We start from the raw sequence: 24,553 nt of genomic DNA on the forward strand, positions 1-24,553 counted from the left end.
CCCTACAGGACGGCCCTTCTGGGGACGGCGGGTGGGAAGCCCTGCCCAGGGCGGCCCCGCCGGGCTCCCCGCTGAGGAGGCTCGACCTTGTGAGCCCGAGGGGATGGGACCGCCGCGCCGTCCTCCGCACCCATCTCTGCACACATCTCCCTTTTCCTCTTCGTTTCTGTTAGATTCTTACCAATCAGTAAAGCGGATTTTCCCCTTCAAACCGGAGGGTACAGGTTTGCTGTGAATCTTCTTCAGAACCCGGAGCCCTGCTCCGCCCTCCGGGCCGCCCCGCTGCACAGGGCGGCTCCTGTCCACACCCCTGTCCCGAACCGGCCCTGCCCGTGGGGGTCCCCAACCCCCTGCCCTCCGGAGCCCTCCCTTCTCAGCCAGCCCCCTAGAACTCAGACAAGGTCCCTCCAGTCGGACCCCACCGGCAGAACGCCCAGTCTCACGGCACGACCCTCGCCCCACGGCCCCCTCGGAGCTGAGCTGGGCTCCAGGCACGCGGGAGGGGCCCCCGCCCCAGGGATCACCGGACCCAGCAGCCCTGGCCCAGCTTGAGCCTCCCTGGGAGGCCACTCAGGACAGCCCACGGAAAGTGCGGCCACGACTCACCCAGCGCGTGGGCCCCACCGCAGCGCCTGCCCCGTGGAAGGTAAGACACACGCACTGTCTCAGGGACGCCTGGCGGCTGCAGGTTACCACCAGCAGGTCTTGTGCTCGAGTCCAATGCAGAGTCCCTGCTAAACGCCAGGAGGGCGCAGCTGGCCGTCAGAGCCTGGGCCGCTGGGGAGGGTCTGTCCCGGGGGCCGACAGGGAGCACAGGCCGGGGCACGGCAGCCACAGCCCTGAGCACACAGCGAGGGCGCACAGGCCTGCCTCTCCCTCCGCGCCCGGACATCCGCACCACAAACACGGCTGTGGGGGCAAACACGCTCCGGGCGCCTGTGACCTCTGAGAGCCCCACACGCCCGGGGGCGGGGGCCGAGCACCTCGGGGATGCCCGGCGGAGGCAGCGGGCGGCCTGGGCTCCGGGCCGGGACCACAGCAACACAGGCAGTGCGGGGCCGAGCGAGAGCACGTCTGGAAGCAGAGCCCCTGGGCCCTGGGGACGGTGTGGCGCCAGGGCCTGGGGCACGCTCTTTCTTCTCTTTCTTCTGCGTTAGAGCCCAGTGTTTCCTTATCTGTGAGGGGCCTCTGTCGTCTGTCCGTCGTCTTCAAACCACCCCTGGTCTCTTAAAGATGAGTTACTCGTAAGGCGGCCTGGGGGGCTCAGCTGAGCCTCTGACTCTTAATTTCAGCTGATCTCAGGCTCATGGGATCACGTCCTGCGCTCGGCTCATCTGGTTGGGACTCTTCTCCCTGTCCCTGCCCCTTCCCCCCAAATAGATACATCTTTTAAGAAAAAAAAGAAGAAGAAGAAGAAGACGACGACTTGTAAAGCTTCATGTGTAAGGAAAGCCCTTTTCTGCGGCTTGGGTTGGAAACGGTCTTTTGACACTAACAGATCTGAGGACATGCACGCACAAACTTTTAAATTTTATCCTGTTAAATACGTTACTATTTTCTGCTATAGTCTCCAGAAGTGTAGTCACATTTGTAAAGGGCAACTCCACTTCCGTGGCCATAAATGATCATTTCATGTTTTCCTGGAATTTTCATTATTTCACTTTCACCCATGTGAAATACACCTATCAAGAAAAATAACTGTGGCCTTAAAAGGGTATAAATGTGTGTTTCTGCCACACAAGTAAATCAATCCTCAGGAAAGCTGTGTGGCTCTGAGACCGGCTTACTCTCCCCCACAGCTCTTGCCATCTCCACCACACGAAACAGCTGCTGCGGCCCCAGCCACCACGTCCACATTCCAGCCAACAGAGAAGAAAAAACAGCAGGAAAGAGCTCTCCTCCCTGAGGGCACTTCCCTGAAGGGTCACTTCCCATTACGTCCCATGGGTCGGGTCTGCTGGCCTCGCCCGGCTACACGGGCCCCTCTGAGGGCGAGGAGGCAAGGCGGGGCGGCGGTGGTGGTGCAGATCTGCGGGAGTCTGGGCCACAAGCACTCCTGGGAAGGAGAGCCTGCTCTCGCCAAGGCGGTGATCCCAGAGCACATGAACCTGGGCGGTGTGAGGCCCTAGAGAGGGCATGAGCAGGAAGGGACACAGGGTCCCCGTCTGTCATGGGGAGACCACGAACTCTGCCAACTGAGAGCAGGAGCGAGAAGGCCCGGCCAGGGTGGCGGGCATGCAGGGGCCCTGAGCTGAGCCACACCATGAGCGCCACCCACACCTCGGACACCAGAGGAGCCAGGCTATGGTTCTGCCCCTTCGCGCTCGGAGCAGAGCCTCACCGCCTGGAGCAGAGACACTGAGCGGGTCCAAGCCTGAGTCCCCAGGCCCCGTGTCCCCCAGGGTCCCCCGGGCAGCCCAGAGACCACAGAATCCTGGCCCCAGATAACCTACAAGTGTAGCAGGAGAGAAGGCTAGCGGGGCTGACCCAGAGCACGAGATCGGTGCCTGCCGTCCAGCGGGGCTGACCCAGAGCACGAGGTCGGAGCCTGCCGTCCAGCGGGGCTGACCCAGAGCACGAGGTCGGTGCCTGCCGTCCAGTGGGGCTGACCCAAAGCACGAGGTCGGAGCCTGCCGTCCAGCGGGGTGACCCAGAGCAGGAGGTCGGAGCCTGCCGTCCAGCGGGGTGACCCAGAGCATGAGGTCGGAGCCTGCCGTCCAGCGGGGTGACCCAGAGCATGAGGTCGGAGCCTGCCGTCCAGCGGGGTGACCCAGAGCACGAGGTCGGAGCCTGCCGTCCAGCAGGGTGACCCAGAGCACGAGGTCGGAGCCTGCCGTCCAGCGGGGCTGACCCTGCCGTCCGTCCCAGGCCGCCCGGCTCCGACCACCAAGGGTTCCCCCGCTGGCGCTGGGCCCTTGCACCCCCACCCCTCCCAGCAGCTCCCCTCCTGGGATGCTGACTTCTGGTGCTGATGCCAAAAACCTAGACAAACAGGGACCATTTTCCGCCCCTTCCGGTGGCTGCGGAGTGGGTTGCCCCCGGGAGGTGACCCAGCAGAGCCCCGAGGTGCCAGCATGTACCAGCCCCTGCTGGGCAGGCACCGCCCGTCCCACATCCCCCTCTCACCTTGCCTGGCCGCAGCCCCGACCCCGACCCCAGCTCTGAGCCTGGCGGGCCAGGCTGGCTTCTGAAGAACCCCGGAAAGCAGCACGTGGTGGGGTCCGGGGCAGGTCCCCGTGGGAGCCCCGCATGCCTGCAGCCTGTCCCAGGCGACTGGGAACACGCTGGGAGGCACGACTCCACTCCAATGGACGCCACGAACGGAAAGTTCACTCTGCGCAGACCCCGACAGCACTTTCTTCCAGCCTTCGGTGTGACCGTGACCACGACCCTGACCGTGAGCGGTGGACCGTGGTAGGAGGGGCCACCAGCCGCCCTCCCCAGCAATCTCGGCTGCCGCCCCAGCAGGAAGCTGGGGTGGGGGGTGCCTGGGTGCAGCCCCCGCTCTGTTCGCAGACCGCAGCCCGCGTCGGGCCCACCGTGACCCCTCCGCCACCAGCAGCCCCCCGCCGAGGGCCACAGTGGATAAAAAGCGTCCGTCAGACACAGGACAAGCTATCAAAGGAAGACATTTTATTTTCAAGTTTCTATGGAGATGTTACAAACAATGGAGACTGAAGGGGAAAAAGAAAAAACATTTAAAAATTTTAAAACTACCACTTTAAAATAAAAATATGATTAGGTAAAATAATAAATAATGCCATCCCGTGACAACTTTAAGAGGAAGGCATGTCGCGTGCCTCGATGAGCCGGCGGGGACAGGCTGGCACGCGCCCGCCCAGCGCCCTAGAGAGGGAGGAATGAAGTGGCCACACCGTCCAAATCTTGACTTTATTTTTTAATATAAAAACCGCAGTTCTGGAGACCCACCCTACCCTTTCCCCTAACATAATGCTTTACCTCTTAAAAATAAAAATAAAGTACTAATTCTATATACATCACATGTACCATACAAAATGTATCCAAAGTTTCTATTGCTACCAAAGTGTTCTAAATTAAAACAAGTTACAGAAAGCCCCTCGTTGTAAACAAAAGATTACAAGTTACAAAATCAAAGAACACACAGCCAGAGTCATTTACACAACAACCAACACATCCGGCTCCCAAAGCAAGTTGAATTTTTATGTGCTTGTATAAAAATGCATATCAATATACTTCTGCAAATTTATCTTTCATTATAAAGCGAATGAGTACACTTTCTACAATAAATATCCCGCTGGGAGGCACACCCGTGGACAGGCGAGGGCAGGCGGCAGAGGCTGGAGGCCGGCAAGGCCGGCGAGGACGCGACACCCAGAGGACGCGCCCGCCCCGGCCCTCACGGGGGACGGCGGAGTGTTTTTGGTGATTTGCAAGTGATGTACATAAACTTATTCTCCACCTCTTTCCACAAAGTACCATCAAAATAATGTCATTTTCTTTCTTAAAATACACATTTGTCATTGTAAATTTACATCCTGTCTTATTAAACAGTGGTACTCCGTGTAAAGAGTATGATTTACAAAATTATTAAACATTCAAAAGTCTTTAAAAAAAAGCTACAGGTCAGAGAAAGTGACGCGAGCAGCGGCCTCCAGCCGGACGCGCGGCGGCACAGACGAGCCGGAGGACGCAGCCGCGCCGTTCAGAGCGCCCAGACGGGGATGTTCCCAGAGAACTTGGAAATAAAACCGGCCCTCCGCGCGGAGGACGAAGGAAAGAACCAGGCCGAGAGATCAGAATAAGTTAAGTCTGGAACAATATACACGCATGTACAACTTATCCACACTATGGACAAGGCCACGCAAAGGCGGGCGGGTCAGTCGATGTCACTGAGGTCGCTGGTGGGCTCCCCGTGCACGCGGCTCAGGTGGCTCATGGCGCGGTCGAAGGCGACCCTCACGGCCTTCCTGATGCTGGAGTTCCGCCCCTCCATCATCTTCAGTTTGTCTATGGTCTCGTCCATGCCCAGGGGGACCATCTTGGACTTGGGGAGCCACTGCCTTTTTAAGAGAGAGAAGAGGGAGCGGTAAGGGCCGCCCACAGGGAACCAGCAGCTCCGAGCTCCTGGGCTGGCGGGGATGCGTGGTGGGCGCCAGGCGCTCCAGGGCCAGCCCGATCAGCCACCCCTGACCAGCCCTGGGGCCGCGGGCGGGGGGCACGGCCTGACCCTCCTGTGAACCTGGGAGGGGCCGGGGGCTCAGGGACTGTGTGCAAATCAAGACTTCACCACGTCTCCTCCGCGACACTTACCAAGGGGCCACTGCACCCTGGAGGCTAGCGGGAGACCAGCACAACCCATCAGCCGCCCTTACCTTACCTGAGTGGCCACCACGGGCACACACAGACCCTCCCTCGCACAGCGGGCAGGGGAGGGCAGGGCCACGCCAGGAGGGGCGGGCAGGTAGACCAGGCTGTGGGGCGGCCGCCCGGCCCTCTGACCAGACACGGCGGGCACAAGCCCCCACGTCTGACCAGGACCAGGTCACAGTGAGGAGAGGGACACGGGTGAGGAGCGCCCCGGCCGCCAGCAGCACACACAGCGCGATCGGTCTACACCCCTCCACTGGCCCTGCACGGCCCCTCCACACTAGGGAGCCCCTCGCCGGCACAGGGAGCTCTCGGCACGGAGACCACTAACGCGTACCCCATGCGTGCTCGGGGACAAGGGACCCGAGCACCGTGGGGGTTGTAGGACTCCCAGGCCCAAGAGCACCGTGTAGACCCATACGAGAGGAAGTGACAGGGTCCGGTCAGCTGTCCCCCAGCAGGACCCTGGAGCACCGAACGGCGTGACAGCAAGCCCAAGGCCGGCCCCGGCGCGGCCCGCGCCCCTGCACTCACCAGCTTCTCTTGTTGTCGAAGAAGAGAACGAGGAACAACTTCTCGTCAGCCTTGGTCTGCATGTGCTCACCTATCTTCAGCACGTCCAGCGGCGGGGCCGGGATGGTGACCCCGTTGTGGTGGCCGGGCACACGCGGCATCTTGGGGTCAATGATCTGTCAAGGGAGGTCACGTCTGAGGGCCCGTCTGCCGCGGCCCCAGAACACACTGCTCCCTGACCCCGCACACACATCCCCCGGCCGACGCTCAGGGGACACTTGTCCCGACAACAGCAGCGGCAAGGCCCCCAGACTCGGGGTTCAGGACCCCACAGCTCCCTGGCTCCCCAAAGGGCAGCCCCACGGACCCACACGACGCACAGCCCAGAGTCGTGGCCCCACAGCCCGCTGCCCCGAGGCTCACCAGGGCCGGATAGGAGGGGTAGCCACTGCACTTGGCCCACACGACTTTGAGAGGCTCGAGGACGGAGGCCGCAGCATCGGTTGAAATCCACATGCTGTTCTGACCGACCTCTGGGCAGAGAAAGGAAGGACGCAGGGCGTCATCGGGAGGGCCGGGCACCGGGCACGTCTCAGGCCAGCCCTGCAGGAGTCCCAATAGACCCACTCCCACCTGACCCCAAAGCCTGGCCCGGCCAGCACCTGCCCAGCAGGTCCCTCGCGCTCCACCAGATGCGGAAATGTGGGGAACCGGCAGGCCTGCGGTCCCCCACGTGTGGCTGCAAATGGCCACCGAGCCTAACGTCGGGGGCCTCCAGAGTCTCACAACCAGCGGACATTTTGACTGAGTACCCCCCACACGAAACGATAATGTGCAGGACAAAGCCGTCCCCGTGGTCCCCACGGCCCCCCTTGCCGTGAGCGGCAGCCGTCCCCATGCGCGTGGAGCTCACAGTCCCCTGGGACGGAGGCCAGCTCGACCCCGCCCGGCAGAGCGGGCGGCCGCATCACAGCCCGCGGAGGACGGGGCGCGGACTCACCGGCGGCGATCCGGGCGGCCTTGGCGTAGTTCCCGTTCTCGATGCAGGAGATCAGCTCGCTGCGGTCCTCCAGCGTGTGCCTACGTACCAGCGCGGGCTTGCCCCGGCCACACCTGGGCGCGCTGAAGCTTCAGGAGGAAAAGCAAAGCTGCGTCAGGACGCGCTCCTTCCCCTGCGCTCTGTCTGCAGCCGGAGCCGGGCCCCAGAAGGCACCCGGGGCAGGTGCACCCAACAACCCGGAGCGTGCGGGGCCCCCCCGGGGCAGATGGGGGGTGCTGTGCTCGCCACCCTTCCCATGAGCGCACGACTTTGGGAGGAAAAGATAAAGAACAAGTGTAACCAGATCCAGAAACTGCCCGTTTTCCGCCAACAGTTTCCCATCTCTGGTTCAGCTCCAAGAGGCAGGTGGATCACAGGAGGCGCAAGCCCCGGGGGTGGGAGGGGGAGGGGGAGGGGGAGGGGGAGGGCGGGACAGGGCAGGTAGGCGCAGGTCAGCAAGCGGGGCCGGGCCCACCTCGCGTCGCAGAGCGGGCTGCTGCTGGAGGCGATGCTAGACTCGGAGGCGCAGCGTCGTCGGGGCGCGGCTCTCCTCCCCGGGGCGCTGCCCGGCTCCTGCGTGCTCTGTGCACCCCCAAAGCCATTGGTGAGACCTGCAACACAGGCCCAGGGGCACCTCAGTCCCACGCGCCGGACCACGCTGCGCAAGAGCGCTCCCGTCCGAGGCCACGCGGCATCCGGTGGCCCGTACCCCCACCCCGCAGCGTGCATGGCAGAGACACGGAGGTGCCCTCTGAGCCCAGAGACCGCTGGTCCCAACACGGCGCTCTTCAACACAGAGCAACGCGGTCTGCACAGGCCCCACAAAGGCCAAGCCGAGCGCACCCGCGTCGTCCTCCCCAACTCAAAGGAATCTGCCACATGACGAGCCCCCGCGTGGGGGACGAGCCCTGCCTGGGTGAGGCCCCTCGCCACCAGAACAGGTTCACACACGGGAGCTTCAAGGGGAACAGCAAGTCCGAGGAAACACACGCACTCACGAGCACGCCGGACACGTGAAAGCAGGCGACGCGCCCTTTAGCCCTGCGCCCCGCGGCCCACCATGCCAGGACCACTGGGGAGGCGACCGTGACCACGCCCCGGTTTGCCAACAGTCTGTGTAGCCGAACAAAACACAGTTCACCCAGAACCACAGCAACTCTGAACCGCACCGCTGCCTCCCGAAGCACCCGACGCCCCAACAGGGCAAGCGGGCAGCTCCCTCGGGGCCCAACAGCTGGGACACTTGGCACATTTCTCTTCCCAAAAGCAATCTCATTCCCATACTCAAAAAGAACGTTAACTCTGGGGGTGCCTGGGTGGCTCAGTGGGTTAAAGCCTCTGCCTTTGGCTCAGGTCATGGTCCCAGCGTCCCAGATCAAGCCCCGCATGGGGCTCCGGGCTCAGCAGGAGCCTGCTTCTTCCTCTCTCTCTGCCTACTTGTGATCTCTGTCAAGTAAATAAATAAAATCTTCAAAAAAAAAAAAAAAAAAAGTTAAATCTGATTCTTTAAACATTTTCTGAAGGAGGCGGCCAGATTTCGGGGTCTCCTCATCGACTTTACACGCTACTTTCTCAGCAGCCAAAGCACGCGTTCAATGAGCTCAGCCGAGAAACACAGCCGCGGGCAGCAGGCCACTGCTCACAGGACAGCCCGAAGCGACTTGTTCTCCTGGAGTAAGTCCTGGAGACGTCTTGTTCCAATGCCCTGCGACTCAGCAGTACCGGTTCCGAGAGCACCGAGCTACCGCGGTGCTCACGTCCGCACCCCGGCGGGCAGGGCAGCTGGCGGGGGCCGAACTCGCCCAAGGCGTTCGGACAGTCGTGGCCCATAAAGCGCAGCTGCTGAGCGGAAGCCAGGCCAGCAGGTCGGGGACACGGGGAAGAGTGAAGCAACAACGCCCAGGGTCCCCCAGGAGCTGCAGAAGGCAGCAAAGACCCCAACCCAGAGACAGCCCACCCCACCCATGCTCCCTGTAGGGATGGCAGGACAGGGCCACAGTCCCGCAGGTGCACGTCCAGCACCCGGCAGCAGTGAAGCCACAAAGCCACCGCCTGTGCCTTTGAAGACGCCCCAGGACATCACCCGACTGGCCCTATGGGCAACTGCCTGAGCAACAAGGACATGCGGCCACAAAGCAGCTCTGCACAGGGTCACCTTGGAGCTGGGGCCTGGTGACTCGGGATGACCTCGCCGGGCACTTGCCACCTTGATCCCAGGTCCCTTCCACCCGCACCTCTCCCTACAGAGCTGGAGTGGGCACTGCTGGGGCAGGCGTGAGAGGCACTGGGAAGAGCCCAGCCAGGGCCCGCGCCTGTCCCCAGCAGGGCAGTCATCGCTCAGAACAGCAAGAGAAGACGCCTGCTCCAGAGCGCCCTGGCCAAGGTCCGACCGAGGCCCAGCGCCTGTGTAGAGGCGTCCAGGGAAGACGAAGACCCGGCACCCGTGTTCCCAACGTGGCGCCAGGCTTCACTTGCCACCAGGAAGGCGGCACCAAGGGGGAAAGTGAAAACGTGGAGCTCCCACGACCTCCCGGGGCACTAGAGGACACCGACGCCCACAGCGACTAGTTACACGCACCGTGTGGCTGCTACCCGGGAAACATCACTAACAGCTGCCGACGAGCAGGCATCACAGACACGCCCGGCAAGAGGAGGCTGCTGGGGCCAGAGCACAGCCCCCCCAGGCCGCCCAGGCCTCTCAACATCCTCAAGGTGGCCGGAGGCCGGGGCAGCAGCGTCTCTGCCCCCTCCCGGCCCACAGATCCCCTGCACAGACACACGCTCCCTCCCAGCCAGCGGTGGCTGAGGGAGCCCCCGGCCCCACCCTGCACAGCCCGCAAGGCCAGGGCAGGTTTTGGGGTCTGCGCGGAGATGGGCGCGCGAGCCACTCACAAAGGACAGGCGTTCACGCGGCACCTGAGGCCCTAGCCGAAACCACGTCCACACCACCTCTAACGAACCACTTCAGGGAAACATACGTTTCTCAACAGTGAACGTCGAGTCAGCGTGCTGCGAAACCCAGGCGACGAGCTGGCCATGCGGGAAAGGCTGGCGGCCTCCAGCGCAGGAGCCGCGCCCCCAGAGCACGCGGGACCTGTGCCCAGGCCCTGTTCCGCCACACAAGGACCGTCCTCTCGGCCCCCACGGGCACAACACCCCGAACCAAAAGACGCTCTGGCCCAGCAGCTCCCCTGGGGAGCCTTCCTGGGGCACAGCTGGGTCCCATGGGGAGGGGCTCCCAAGGGGCCTCCTGAGACGGCCCATCAACAGCGGCAGAAGCTCGGCCCTCGAAAACTTCATTACAGCTTCGAGCTCGTGGGAAGAGCTCCCGGCCACCGGGCAGTGAGAAGTCCCTGGCGGTCCCCCACGGGCATGAGGCCCACACCTGCCACACCCTCACTGCTCCTCAAGGAACCCTCTGCTCGTGGGGCAGGAGGCAGAGAAGCAGGGTGGGCCGCGCTCCCCACACACCACACCCCGTGGCACAGACACCGGGGCGCTGCCTGCCAGCCCAGGAACTGCCCGGGACCCCGGACAGTACAGCCCAGGGTGTGCCGCCGGGCCAGCTCCCGAGGCCGGGGGCCCAGCGACTGTGCTCAGCCTCCCGAAGTGCTGGGGCCACCCGCTTCTTCGTTCATACGCCTTTACTTGTACTGCCGGCAACACAATTACGTTTTTCAACCTTTTCATAAAAACAGCAAATGAGATCCCAACCACCCTGCTTTCGCCTAGACCACCTCCCGGAAGCGGCGGCGGCGGCAGGGCAGGCTCCCGTGCACAGCAGACGATCGGCGTGGGGAGCAGAGACAGAGCTGCCTGGCTGGCTCAGGACTCCCCGGGGCCCGGCCGGCAGGGAGACGCACGGAAGGAAAGGCAGAAGGAGACCAGGCAGAAACCCAGGAAAGACAGACACTGACAAGCGAGGGGAGGCATCGGCTGTTCACACATCTTCCGGCCGGGCCGCACCCTGCACGTGGCCCGGAGCCCCCGGTCCCATCAGGCCAGTCCCGTGCCTGCTGAAGGCGGGATCACAATCTCGGTCCACGTAAGTCATCCGCGGGCGCCGTAAGTCATCCGCGGGCACCGGAGGCTGTCTCGCCCCCCGGCTCTAAAGTCGCCCTCGGCAATGTTCACACCTACCCACGGGGTCAGGGCGGGCTGAGGCGGCGTCCCTGCCGACAGCCACAGCGGCCGGCTCGAGGAGGAGCACCGGGCGGCTCTCCGGCACCAGCACCGTTGCTCCCGGGGGCGTCTGGCTCTGACTTACAGAAGGGGGTGGGCGGGGTGGGGCCCATGTCCTCCACGCGCCGGTGTGTGTGTTTTTGTTTGGAAGATGGCTGAACAGATGCTCCCAGCGTCCTCCACAAAATTATGTGAGACCCCAGGGCGCAGTGACCGCTCAGCAGAGCTCCGGTCCACGTGGTGAGAGAGGACAGTTAGGGTCCAAAGAGTGAGCTACCCAGCATGCTAGTGGTTAAACTGAGAACCTGGAAAACAGCGAAAAAGCCATTTAGTCTGACTGGGGGCACCGCGAGACCAGCCTCCACAGAGCGGCCTGAGGGTGAACGTGACTCCCTCTCTGTGTCTCTGTGTCTCTGTGTCTCTGTATCTCTGTGTCTGTCTCTGTGTCTATGTCTCTCTCTGTGCCTCTGTCTCCGTCTGCCTTGTCTGTCTCTCCGTCTGTCTCTGTCTCTGTCTCTCGAGGTGGCCGGTGTCTGCCTCCATCTGTCTCGTCTCTGTCTGTCTCTGTCTGTCTCTGGATCTGTCTCTGCTCTGTGTCTCAGTCTGTCTCTACATCGGTCTCTGATCTCTGTCTTTGTGTCTCTCACACGCACACACACGCCACGGCGCGTGACGTGCACACGGCCGGCGTCTCGAGAGCAGAGACCAGGAGCGCGGAAGTCCCGGGCCAGCTGTCCGTTCTGGGAAACAGATGAGCATCGCAGAAGGAGGAAGCGAGAAGACAGAGCGTGGGCTCCGGGTGGCGTGGCACCAGCACGCGCGGGGTCAGGGTCTCTAACCCGGGTCGCCCCCCGGCGCTTCCCACAGCTCAAGAGCAGGGAGGGCCCCCAGAGGCCGAGCGTCTCCAAATGAGAGGGTCTGTTTTCCCTCTAACTTGGGAGTCTTGCAGCGGGCCGTGGGACGCCAGCAAACCCCCTACAAGGCAGAGCACACGGACGAATCTCTGGAAAAAGTGGAAGGTTCAGAACAGTTCACGTCCTCGGACAGTGGAGGCCGCCCCTCGGAGAGAGCGGTCCAGGGCGTGTAGAGAGCGCCAGGAGGCGGAGGTGAGGTAGAGCCAGAAACAGGCGCCAGGACGGGCAGCGGGAAGCGGCGCGGGCCTGGGCCCGAGCGCTGCGCAGGTCCCGGTGCTACTAAGACTCCCGGGCCGCGCAGGACGGCGTCAGGACTCAGCACGCAGCCAGTCTACTGCCGCTCTGGAACAAGAAAGCAAACACCCCCGCGTCAGTCATGCCACCGGGGGGAGGCGTTCGTCAGGTCGCCCGCCGCGGCCCGCTCACAGACGCTCCTGCGCAGCTCCTGTCGGCACCAGACACCTGCAAGGCCCCCGCTCGGCCGCACACAGGGCAGGAGGGACCAGCACCTCCTACAAGGGCGAGGGCGTCCAAGGCCCCTGCAAGCATGGCCGCCGGGCTGCCCGTGGAGCCTCACCTATTCGGGGGGTGGGGGGGGCATCAGCTATAGCAGGACCCGCCTGGCTGGTTGAGAGCCACCGTCGGGCCCCATGGACCCCTCCTCTGACACCATCTTTGTGGCACACCAGGGCCGCGGTCGGAGGCTCTGGCCCGGGGTCTGGAGCCCTGAACAACGTCCCAGCGGCTCTGCCCAGGTGCCTGCAGCACGACGCGCTCTGGCTTCTGTCCTCGCGCACCAACTGGACCTCGGCACTCGCACACACAGCGCGGAAGGAGTGTGCCCCTGGCCCGGCTCCGACGGGCCACAGCGCGGTGTCTCCACTCACACAAGCACAGACACAAGCTCCATGCACAGCCCGTGCCCCCCCCGCGCAGCTCACGGTACGCGGGAACAGAGAAGGCTCCAACCCACCCGACACGAGCAGCGGCACAGAGCACTTCCGTCACATTAAGTGAATGAAGCAAAGTTTCGCACACGTTAGGACAAAAATTCTACAGAATCTTCCGGCCACCAGAAGGAGTCGCATGTTGGCTGTGGGGCAGGGAGCGCGCCCCAGCCACCTCTGCCTGGCCACCCCCACGGAATGCGCCTCCGGGTGCAGACATGACAGGCGGACCCTGGGCACGGACACTCCCGGGCCTCCGTGGGTGGCACGAACACAGATGACACGCGCAATTGGCTGCACCGCCCGAGCTGCACGGGCTCAGGAAGGACGGCCAGCCACGCCCGTGGGGAGGCCACCAGCCTGCGGCCACCCCGGCTTGAGAAATTCAGGGGACTTGAGGACAGAAGCCCAACACGCGAGGCCAACAGGCTCCAGGGTCACATCAGCGGCTCCCGGTGAGGCCGCCTCACCGCCGCAGGCTGGAGCCACGCAGGCCCGCAGGGGACTGTCCCCATGCGCCCTGATCCACCGCGCCACCCACATCCTGGGACACGCCACGTGTGCCACCAGACCCCGCCAGGCCACCCCAGCCCCCGACCGTCCGTGGCCAACAGCAGCTGAGGGCCCCGCCGGGCGGCTCCAGCGACAGCCCGGGAGGAGAGAGGCCGCAGCACCCCGGAGCATTTACCTGTGTCCAGCCGCTTTCCCGGGGACCCTTCCTCCACCTCAGAGTCGCCGCAGGTGCTCCGCGACCTTTTTCTTGGCTGCAGAAGAGTCTCCAACCTCGGAAGGACTACAGACAAAAAGGTTTTGGTCCCTAGCTGAGGAGAAGTTGGCTGGGTTTCAGTGTTCTTGGCAGACTTTGGGGGGCTTACACTTTTCGATTTGCAGAAGAGAACAGAAGTGCGTCTGTTTACATCGCTTGCTGGCTCCGGCACCGCGGAGACCGCCGCTGGCGCATCGCCACTACCGGCGAGGGTGGGCTCTGGAGGGTGTCCGATTACCAGTGCGCTCTGAGTGCAAGTGCTATGTGATTCATTATCAAATGTGACTCTTTTGAATAGTTTACTCTGCTCTGGGTTGAGTTCTACTGGTTTGAGGGTTGGTGGTTCTGAATTAGTCTCCGAGTTTGAAGGAAGAGGTAATGCATCTGATGGTTCAAGTTTAGGGGGAGATTTATCTCCTGAAAAAATTATAAATAAAGTGATTTTTGAAAACTGATCATTATAAGATCTATTATAAAACTTACTATAAATGTGAAGTCCACCAAAACACTAAGTCAATCAAGGAAAACATCGCATCACATATACTGTCTGCAAGTGGTGAGGGCCGCAGCGGCCCAGGCCCGTCGGGGACACTGTGTGCTTCCCTAACAGCGGACACTGACGCGGCCCGGCGCCCAGGCTCCAGGCACACAGGGTATCACGTCACTCCCGAAAGCGACTGTCGAGGTCTGCCTCCACATACGCCAGTACCGACCGCGTTCGCGTCTGTGACCGCGACCGCAATCCACCGTTCACTTACCTTGAGGAAGAGGAATACGTCCCAGAACTAGGGGGCTACCCAGGCATTCCCGCATGGTCCTGACCTGGGCCACACGGTCAGCGAGCAGGTCAGCAAGAGCATGTAAATCTGACTCTGACCGAGGGGTTCTAGGCTGGTGACAAGGCCCATCTGGTGAGTGGCGGGTGGCTGTGAATGTCTCACGGAGCAGGAAAACCTCCCCCTCGGCTCTCCACCACCCCACAAACCACGCTCTGAAACGTCACAGTGGAGAGTCTTTTTCTCAAATCTGACTTTAAAAATAAAAACACTCTTTCAAAGACAATCTTTGCCTCATTTAAAAGGCTCCTTGAAACTATTAACATGAAAACCAGAAGTCGGATGACCTGAGGGAACAGGGCTTTTATCCCCGTGCCCAAGAGGAGGTCCTCCAGGGACCACGCAGGCTGGCCACGCGAGGAAGCAGCCCTCTGGGACAAGTCACTGCTTTGGGCTACAAGACACGTGACGCCAAAGCAAGAGTAACAATGCACACGGCCCGAAGCGGTCCGTACAGCCTCACTCAGCACAGTTCTCCTCTTACTAACCCTCCAAACCGCCCAAACCTGCATGGAAATACCTAAGAAGGTCGTGTCTCAAAGCTGGTCATTTTGAAAGCGGAAAGCTACACAGCTCCTGGGTCCCACTTACGGCCCAGAGCGCGCATCCTGAGAATTCTCCCTTAGGAACGTGAGCCGGAGCCAGGCAAGGCTCCAGCCGCCAGCGCGGCAGGGTCCTGACACAGCCAGACATAGCCCTGCTGGGAGATGGCCCTTGAAGCTGGACACAGCACGTCACAGGGGACCCAAGCCCCGAGGCAGTGTGTCCGCGGCAGAGGGGACCCAAGTCCTTCTGTGTCCACGCCCTTACCACGGCAGTACCACTGCCTGGGGAACCGTAGGGCACCCGTGACGCGGAAACACTGAACCGCGAACCACGCTGACCAACACGGGGCAGGGTTCTTCCTGCCTGTCCCTTCCAGTCCCTAACAGGCTTAGGAAAACAAAAGCCACGGGCCCCCCAAGGAGACTGAGCCCATGGAAACCGGAGAGCAGGGGAGCTGCTGCTGCTGGGAAGCTTCTCCAAGAAGCCCCCCGCCGGGCAGGGACTCGCCCCCGCAGCCCACGCCCACTCGCATGAGGGCCCAGCACCGCCCCTTCCCTGAGCGCGCGCCTCAGTTCGCCACCTGCCTCCTGTCCCCGCCCCGGCCTCTCCCCCGGCCGCCCACGCCAGGTTCCAGCCCGACCACTGACCAGGAGTCCTGCCCCCATCGCTGCGGCCACGGCCGGCAGCCCGCCTCTGTCTCAGCCAGGTGGGCCTTGGCAAGGCAGGCCGCGGCCGCGAGAGCCTGAGAACGCCACCGCCTCCCCAGGTTCTTGTGGGCCCCTCCTCACATGCCCTGTCCGTGCTTCCCCGTCAGCCTCCAGTCCCGGCTCAGCCCCGAGCCTGCCCGTCCAGCCTGGGCCGCCAGCCGCCAGGGCGCCCGCGTCCCTGGCCAAGTACCCAGGGCCCTGGACCACCAAGGTCCACGCACACACTCTCCTGCATCTCAGGCTCCGCCCACCCAGGGCTTTCTTCCCTCGCGCACCTCGCCAGACGCCAGACGCAAAGGGGAGGGCGTCCTCTGAGGACCCTCCCCACCCCTCCTGCTGCCCAAAGGCAGCCTGAGGCACAGCCACAACGGCCCTGCCTGTCCCCCGTCCCCGCGCTGGGCTCAGCCTGGACGGTTCCCCAGAAGCCTCTCTGAGGCGTGAAGGGGCAGGAGGCGGGGGCCAGCCGTCAAGGCTATGCAGGGGACCGAGGTGCAAACCAGCGCCAGTACCGGCGGCCACACCGTGGGGGTTACCGAAGCCCGGGGCCTCACTCTCCTCACCCATGAGAAAAGAAGAAAGCACTGGTGCCCGGTGACCCCGCGGCTGGACCCCGTGTCCGTCAGCCAGCACCCCTGCCGCCCGCTCAGGACCCCAAGCCCACCCCCCACGGGGAGTTAACACACGTTCCCTTTCTCTTGAAAGGTCACCGGCCGCTGACAGTCCTGTTGCTGAACCGCACAGGAGACCTGCTCTACGACCTTCTAGAACAAACCCCGTTCCACTCTGAGCCGTGGGCACAAACATCCAGGTCCGAAACTCCGAAACTCCCAAAAGCCACAAGGTTCCCTGCTCGGGGTCTGAAGCCAGCGCCTCGGAAAACCCGGAGAGGCAGGTCCGTCCACAGCTCAGGCCCTCGCCAACTCCCCTGACCGAGCGCGTCCACATCAAAGCCACAGAGAACTCGGGCGGGCTCCGGCGGGAGGCGTCCGCCTCCTGGGACCCCAACCGCACGCTGCCTGACCACCACCCCTGCCTCGCGCTTCCACCCCGCAGTCCTCGATGGAGAAACCACCACCTACACACACTGCGGACTGGGGACACCTTTTACAGACATGGGACGTGACAGGGCCCTCCCCCGCTCCAGCGGGACCCGCCGAACCCCAGCCCCACTCGCTCTGAGGACTCTCGGTTGCACGGAACTAGAGCGGGCCCCGGGGAGCCTGCAGGAAAAGACAAAGGCTCGGTCCTGAAACACGAGGACAGACCTCCTCGCAGCACGACCTAAATCCCAGGGGCTGGAAGGGAAAGGCCCAGCCGGCGACTCAGTGACGGCGCCCTGCACCCTGCCGGCCCTTCTCCCAGAGCCACCTGCCTTCACGACTCTGCACCCGATCAGTCCGCTGGGACCGAACTCCAGGCAGCAGCAGAGAGAGACTAAGCCCTGAGAGCGCAGGCAGGCGAGGACGCACGCACCAGACACCTGTGGCCGTGACCGGCGACCCGGAGAACCAGGGGAGCGCAGCAGACAGAGCGGAGGCAGGAGCCCTGGCCCTACCATGGGGGGGGCGAGGAAGAGGTCCCAGCGGAGCAACGGTCCCCAGGGCCTCCCTTCCAGGAGGGGCCTCAGGGGGGCCAACCCACCCGAAACCCCTATTCAGTCGCAACCGAGACAGCACGCGGAGGGCGCGGAGCACGCGGCGGTCCTGCGTCCTCCTCTTGCACAAGACGCCGGGCCCCCGTCCCACGGGAAAGATCACGAGCTCTCCTTTCTGCGCTAGTTCCCCGCTGTCTTCGCCGGCCTTCATGGGATGACAGCCCCCAGCCCTGTCCCCAGCCCCTGCAGGTCCCACGGCTGCCTCCACCTCCCCGGCACCGCTCCCAGCAGCTCTCTCCACGTGGACCCCGGGCCACCTCTCGTCAGAGCTCCCTGCTGTCTTCCTTCAAAATGACCCCATGCCTCCGAACAGCAAATGTGGGCTGGCGTGGGGGGCGCCCGCCTGGCGGGGAAACTGCAGGGAAGACCCCACGTCCACACAAACCCCACCCCCGGCCCCCACCGGGGACCGTGAACAACTATTCACTATTCACAAGCTTTCCCCAAACTCACTCTTTTTGGAGCAAATAACACACAAAGAGTGGTTTTCCCATGAAGAGAAACAGATTAGCTCAGCCAGAGTGACCGCTCAGACAGGGGCAGGAGACTGGACGGGATGGAGGTGTGCCTCCCGCTCCAGGCCTACGAGCTGGGCCCCCCTGGACCCCAGGGACCGTGAGGGTGCACACACCGCACAGCCAGCATCAAAGCCTGGAGGAGTCAGGCCATCTGCAGAGCAGAACTGTCGTGGGGTGGGGCGCCTGGGGGGCTCAGCCGGTTGAGCATCCGTCCAACCCTTGATTTCAGCTCCGGTCAGGACCTCAAGGTCATGAAATGGAGCCCCATGTCAGGCTCCATGCCGGGCATGACGCCTGCCTGACAGTCCCTCCCTCCCTCTCCCAACAAAACAGAACGGCAGAGCCGTCCTTCCTGCCCCGCCGCGGCCTCTCCTGCCGCCCTCATCCGATCGCCCGAGAAGGAGGTTCCGGAGCCTGCGTCTCGCGCCACAGGGGAGCCGAGAGCCAGCGGGGGCAGGACGAAGCAGAGCTGCACAGCCGCTCGGAGCTGCCGCACGAGGGCTCACGTCCAAGGACAGAAAGGAGCCCGAGGGCCGCGGCTCTCGCCTCCAGTAGCCGCCTCGTGCAGCGGCTGCGACAGGAGCAGTGACACGGGGGACGCGCTGTGGAACGCCCACACCGTGCCGAGGCGGACGCCCACGGCGGCGTTACTGTTCCTGCTGCTCCAGAGCGGACGTGCCGAGAAGAAACCCAGACTACGAGGCAGACCGCCAGCGGCGTGTGCCTTCTTGCCTTCCGCCCACTAAACGCGTGCGCTCGCACTCAGACGGAGAGCGTGGACACGTGTGGAGTGTCTTCCACTGGGTTCTCTAAGCTCCAAAAACTGGGCCACAGCACTCCCGACAGCCTGCGTCCCGAGCTCGAGGCCTGCCCCCTGTGGCCACCTGAGCCGTTAGTACTGGGCTTCCCTGGGGTTCCCCGCAGGGCGCGGGCTTCCTCTCCTCACGGACGTCCTACGCGCAGAAACGTGCCTGGTGCCCGGCACTCCTCCCAGACACGCGCCCCACGAAAGGTCACCAGCCCCCGTCACTGTGCATGTGACGTGTCGGGAGCCCCAAGAGGCAGCTCCAGGTCAGATCCCTGCTCCCCGGTGACAGCCTGTGCGTCACCTGCCACCCTTCAGTATCAGAGAGGAGCGTTCAGGGGACGGTGGCATCACGGCCCTTGCAAGAGCTGTGCCAGGCAAACACCATCCCTCTCGCCACGTAAGCCACGTCTGCTCTAGCACCATTCTGGGCAGTGTGCAAGGCCTAAGTCACTCTTTCTAAATAGCGTTTCAAGAACAAGTTAAGAAAGTCTCATTCTGAGCCTCCAGCTTCGTGACTGTGTCAGAGCCGGCGCCCGCAGGGACCGGAAGGGAAAGCCCGGCGGGGGCTCCGGGGAGCAAGTGGCGACCGACGCTCAGCACGTGCTTACCTTCCTCCCCCGTCTCCTGCCCCAGCTGAGCACCTTCCTCTTCAAAGCTTCCAATACCTGATTCCGCAGGCGGGGGCTGGCTGTGCTGCTGGCTCAGCTTGTTTCGGAGGACGGCGATCTCCTTCTTCAGGAGCTTGGCGCGCTTGCTCCGCGACCCGCTGGACTTCATGGCACACGTGAGGTCGAGCTTGTCCAGCAGCTCCCGCAACTGCTCCTCCAGGACCATGTGGGCCCTGTTGGCCGGGTTCAGCAACCTGTCCACTGGAGTCAGAGGACACCGGTCAGTCATCCACCACGCCGCCCCTGCGACCACCTCACTGGCACGGGCCCCACCCACAGGAGCCCCAAGTCCCCACCGCGCTCATTCCACACCCTGACAGGCTGCCACGCCAGGAGACACACTTCCACCCAGCGGGCGTCAGGACATGCCTGCAGGGAAGTCTCCACATCCCCAGCAGGCGAGCCAGGCGCATGGGGACAGGGTGCCCTGAAGCAGGCCAGCACCCCTCCTGCCGTGCACCTGCTCCGGCGGCTGGGCCGGAAGAAGGAACAACCGGACTACACACACCGGCCGCCTGTGCAGACCCGGATCCAACCCGGCTGGGGTTCACGTCTGGGACAGTCTCCTGACCCAGCCGTCTGGGGGGCTTTACTCAAACCGGGCCACACAATGCACAGTTCGTTGTCCACTTCAGGCGTATTTACTATGAAAATCCCTACTGACTTTAACTTAAGCAAAACAACAAAATTCATAAAACACAAAGTAATGGAAATCAGTGAAAGGTGGCCAAGAAAGAAACGGATCTTTCCGAGGGAGACCAGAGCGGGAGCAGGAGCCCAGCGGGAAGACGGAAGAGACAAAAGCCACGGCGCGACCACCACCGTCCTCCAGAAACCAGCACTTACTAAAAGCATCTGCGCTTTTCCCAAAGACGCGAGGCATCAGAATTGCAGAATAAACACCGAACGGCCTGGCCTGCAGCCACACGGCTCTAACACAACTCCGTGAATAAGAGCCTCAGCAACGATCACGTAAACAGCAACCGTGTCACTTGAAGCCCCCTCAAAACATGGCCTCGTCAGATCTTTACCCCTCAAGCAGACAAAGGACGGCTCTGTGTGCAAGACGCTCCGAGACACAGCCCATGGGCCTCAGCAGCATGAAGGCAGCCGGTGCCCCCACGGACTGGACGGGGAGGAAGGACGGAAGGCCCGCGGCCCGCGGACACGGGCTCCCCTAGCTCCACCATCTCCCCGCACAAATACAGAAAAAATAAACATTTCTCATCCTTGAGTTTCTCCCTAGTGAAACCACGGGGGCAGGACCTGACTGAGGAAATCCTACCAGGGCCCGTATGCCCAAGTGCTCAAAGCCCGGAAGCCCCTTCCTGTCCTGGGGAGGTCACACAGTGGCCGGAGCGTCACGGCCAGGGCAAGGCCCAGGGAAGGCAGCCCCCAAGGACAGGAACATGCGAACAGACCACTGCGCCCGTCCTGAGAGGCACACAGCGGCACTCAGATGGCTGCAAGGCCAGAGTCTGGGGGCCTGGGCACTCACCCGTCCCTGAGGCTTTCCCCCAGTCACAAGATGCCCTCAGGAGGGGCCTGAGACCCACTCGGGGCACAGTCCCCAACTGAAATGCCCCCCTGCCATGTACATTCAGACCCAGGCCGTCCCCTGCAGAGCCACTGGCTGTGCCCTTCTCCCTGAGGGGCCCTGAAACACGCCTGGTCTGGACAGAAACGTGCTAGGGCATAAAATCCACACTGCGTGGCAAAGAAAAATTAAACAACAGAAATCACGCGCGGTAACTTCCACAGCGACGGCGCGTTAAGAGCACGATGGGCCAGGAGTGCAGAGTTAAAGAGACTGTTTCGAGCGAATCCCTCCCCTTTCTCGTGAGTACGGAAGACGTACGGTCACACGGCAGCTCGCGTTCTAGTCCCCCGGCCTGCGGACGGGGCCTGCGGGCCAGCGCGCGCTCCCACCGGGGCCTGAGCTCAGGGCTGGTGCTTACCATCGTCCCAGGAGAAAGGCCGCCGGGGGGCCGCGGCAGGCCGCTCAGGCAGGTGCATCCCCGAGGCCTCCTCGAAGCCGATGCTGTCCGCCTGGCGCCTGGCCTGCCGCAGAACGACACCGCCCTGATCGCGCAGCCTCACGGCGGCTCTATAAAACACCGTGTCCTTGGCGTTGTACTTCATGCAGTTATCTACAATGAGATTAAAATCCTCCTCAAACTCAGTGAGGTGTCTATACCCTTGAGCTTCTAACCGTTTCCTCATTGTGGCAAAGTCCATGGGATGTTTAATGTGATCCAAATAATCTGGTACCTAATTTCAGGGAGGAAAAATAAGCATTTACCAACAAAGAAGGACTCTTATTCACTCTACACAACCCCACCCACCCGCCACGTTCCGTCCGAGACACGCACACGCACACGCGGCACTGGCGCCTAGCACACACCTGACCGTGCGGCACACGCTCACCCCACGACCTGCCGGGGCCCCTCTGCCTCAACCTCCTTAAACTGCACACGGCGACTCAACCGGCACACTCGTCCGGCCGGAGGCGCCATCCTGGATGGCTTCTCTCTCAGGGGGACTCTGGCCTCTCGTGCCCGAGACTGGACGCTGAAACCCGCGCCCCCCCTAACCTCGAAGGGACCGTGATCCATAAACACCAAACACTCGGGGCCCCGCAGGCGCACCCCACGCCCCAGCGGGCAGACGCCCGCGAGCAGCCGAGCGCCCGCCCCGCACCGGGCGTGCGACACCCACCTCCTTCAGGCTCACGGGCTGGGCGAATATCCGAGCCGGGTCCTTCTCCTGCAGCTGGTCGAGCACCGAGCGCAGCAGCACTGTGAGCGGCGTCAGCCGCAGCTCCAGGGCCGTCTGCTCCACCTTCACCTGCGGGACACGGCACCGGGCTGTGCTGCGCGCCCCGCCCCGCCCCCGCGAGTGCCCACACGCAGCGCACTCCGCCTGGGCGGCCGCCCTCCTGCCCAGCGCCTCCATCAAGGCAGGGCACACGGGGCACCCCCCCCCCGGACACCCACCGCGGGCCAGCCGCGCCCCTGGCCCGGGAGGAGGGCAGGCGGGGGGGCTGCAGCCGGCACAGGCGCCCTCGCAGGGCCCCAGGCTCACCTGCTCCCGCTTGAGCTTCTCCCGCTTGCGCAGGAGCTCGATGAGCAGACGCGCGCGCTCCAGGTCGTGCCGCAGCCGCTGCCAGTACTTCAGCTTCTCTTTGGCGGCTTGAATCTCCTCATCATTTTCTCTCTGACAAAAGGAGCGCAGGGTCAGCCGCTCACAGGAGAACCCGGGGCTGCCGAGGGGGCCAGGGGCCAGAGCAGACGCCGCAGGCACGGACTCGCCCGCAGGGGCCCACAGGCTCCCGACGAGGCCGGCCTGCTCCAGACCCAAGAGCCGAGCGGACAAGCTCAGCGATGGGCATCTGAACCCAGCTGGGGAGCCGCTCAGGGGAGTGGGCAGCTGTCGCAAGCCGCGGCCTGCCCCCGCCCCCAAGCCCGGGAATGGACGGCGCGGGGAACCAGCCCCGGGGACACACCCACACCAAGTGGCTCTGAAATCCGCACACTTGGGGTCACCCCCTGAGCGCTTCCTCCTTCTGTGGCAAAACACACAGTGCCACTAACCTCAACACAGCCCTCGACTGACCCATTTCCACTCTAGCATTTTCCAAAATAAACTTGCACCCAGAGCACGAGAGACAGCAGGCGGCGCAGAGCAGACAGATGGCAGCACCCCCCCCCCAACGCATCTCAGACCAAGATGCAGGAAGAGCTGCTCTGATCGTGGCAGAGACACCGAGGAGCACCAGGACCACAACACACGCCCCACAGCAGCTGAGGACGCCCCCACATGACGGCCAGAGAGCCCTTCCCTGCACTGGGAAGCACGCGAGCTCCAGGAACTCCCGACCCAGGGCCTCCGTGCTCCCATCCACAGCTCCCCTGCGGCCTGCCCCACCCAGGCCCAGGGTGGCCGTTCTCCCCGCCCCCACAAGGCCCCACCGCCCTCACCCGCGGCCCCACTCCTCCTCCTCCAGTCCCTCAAGGTCTGACCAGGCCCACAGGCCACCGTCTGCTCCTACGGCTGCCGCCTGCCCTCGGCTCCAAAGCCCACGTGCTGGTGCGGCACACGGACGGCCCCACCAAGGCCACAGCCAAGAGCAGAAGATGCCCTCGGCCCAACCACAGGTCCTAGGCAGACCCATGCAGACAGCAGAGGAAGCAGCAGTCGGGGCGCTCCTGCGCCTGCCCCTGAACCCCAGCTCCGCTAAGATGCTTCCATCTGTCCCCATGCAGTCTTCCCGATCGACAGCAGCCCAGGATGCCTACTGCGAGGGTGCACACGGGACCCCGGACCGAGAACGTCCCCGGCTCCCGGTGGCGTTACCTTGCTGTTCTGCAGACACACACCTGCAGCCTCGGCCCGGTCGCCCTGTCAGGTTCCGGGACACGCTCCACCCACGCAGACCCCCGTGGGGTCCCAGCCCACCGCATCCAGACAGAGCTGCAACAGCGCACCTGCCCAGCAGGGCCCCACCCCCAGGCGCCCCTCACTCCTGCTCTCAACGCTGAGCACCTGGCAGGTGACAAGTGCTGAGCTCTGACCCCGTGTCCTCACTTCAGAGTCCGCGGGCAGAGAGTCACCGGCGAGGCTACCAAAACCTTCCCAGCTACCAAAGGGATGGGACAGGCTGGGCCAGGGCCTCCTCGCCAGGCACCCTCCCACCTGTCACAGAGCTTGTCTGAACGTTACTTCGAAGTCGCAGGCATCGGGGCGCCTGGCTGGCTCCATCGGTGGAGCGTGCGACTCCTGATCTGAGGGTCGTGAGCTCAAGCCCCACGGTGGCCGTGGAGCCTACTTCAAAAAAGAAATCATCCAAGTCTCAGGCCATCAAGCAGGAGTTGACAGTAACATCAGCTGCATAAATGTGGCCAATAAATACGTTAAAAAGTCAATTTAGAAAACCCAATTCCCCAAAAGCACCTGAAAACCCCTTTGTCCGCTGGTAAGCACTCCAAGGACACCGGCCGGAAGGACATTGAGCCTGGCGATCCCACAAAGCGGAAGGTGCGGTGCCGCTCAGGATCCTGGCTGGAAGACGCACGCACGGCCGCAGAGGGGCGCGCTCCCTGCACA

The 24,553-nt window shown here is 63.2% G+C and overlaps 1 protein-coding gene across 8 annotated transcripts in view; it reads right to left on the reverse strand.

Annotated features, from left to right (window-relative positions):
• Positions 1–3,611: 3,611 nt before the first annotated feature.
• Positions 3,612–24,553, reverse strand: part of BRD1 (bromodomain containing 1) — a 41,595-nt gene continuing 20,653 nt past the window's right edge. Inside the window, exons 4-13 of one of the 8 annotated variants that reach the window (XM_059187308.1) lie at positions 22,532–22,663; positions 22,166–22,294; positions 21,406–21,718; positions 19,388–19,648; positions 13,633–14,127; positions 7,377–7,512; positions 6,863–6,990; positions 6,286–6,395; positions 5,884–6,038; positions 3,612–5,042 (exon numbers count right to left, since the gene is read on the reverse strand). In XM_059187308.1, the coding sequence (XP_059043291.1) occupies positions 4,859–5,042; positions 5,884–6,038; positions 6,286–6,395; positions 6,863–6,990; positions 7,377–7,512; positions 13,633–14,127; positions 19,388–19,648; positions 21,406–21,718; positions 22,166–22,294; positions 22,532–22,663 (2,043 nt within the window). In that variant the 3' untranslated portion in view covers positions 3,612–4,858. Of the gene's footprint in view, positions 5,043–5,883; positions 6,039–6,285; positions 6,396–6,862; positions 6,991–7,376; positions 7,513–10,964; positions 12,340–13,632; positions 14,128–19,387; positions 19,649–21,405; positions 21,719–22,165; positions 22,295–22,531; positions 22,664–24,553 lie in introns of those variants that run through there. The other 7 variants (XM_059187309.1, XM_059187306.1, XM_059187307.1 and 4 more) reach the window with 7 other exon arrangements.

Source organism: Mustela lutreola, chromosome 8 (assembly GCF_030435805.1).
Source record: "Mustela lutreola isolate mMusLut2 chromosome 8, mMusLut2.pri, whole genome shotgun sequence".
NCBI lineage: Eukaryota > Metazoa > Chordata > Mammalia > Carnivora > Mustelidae > Mustela > Mustela lutreola.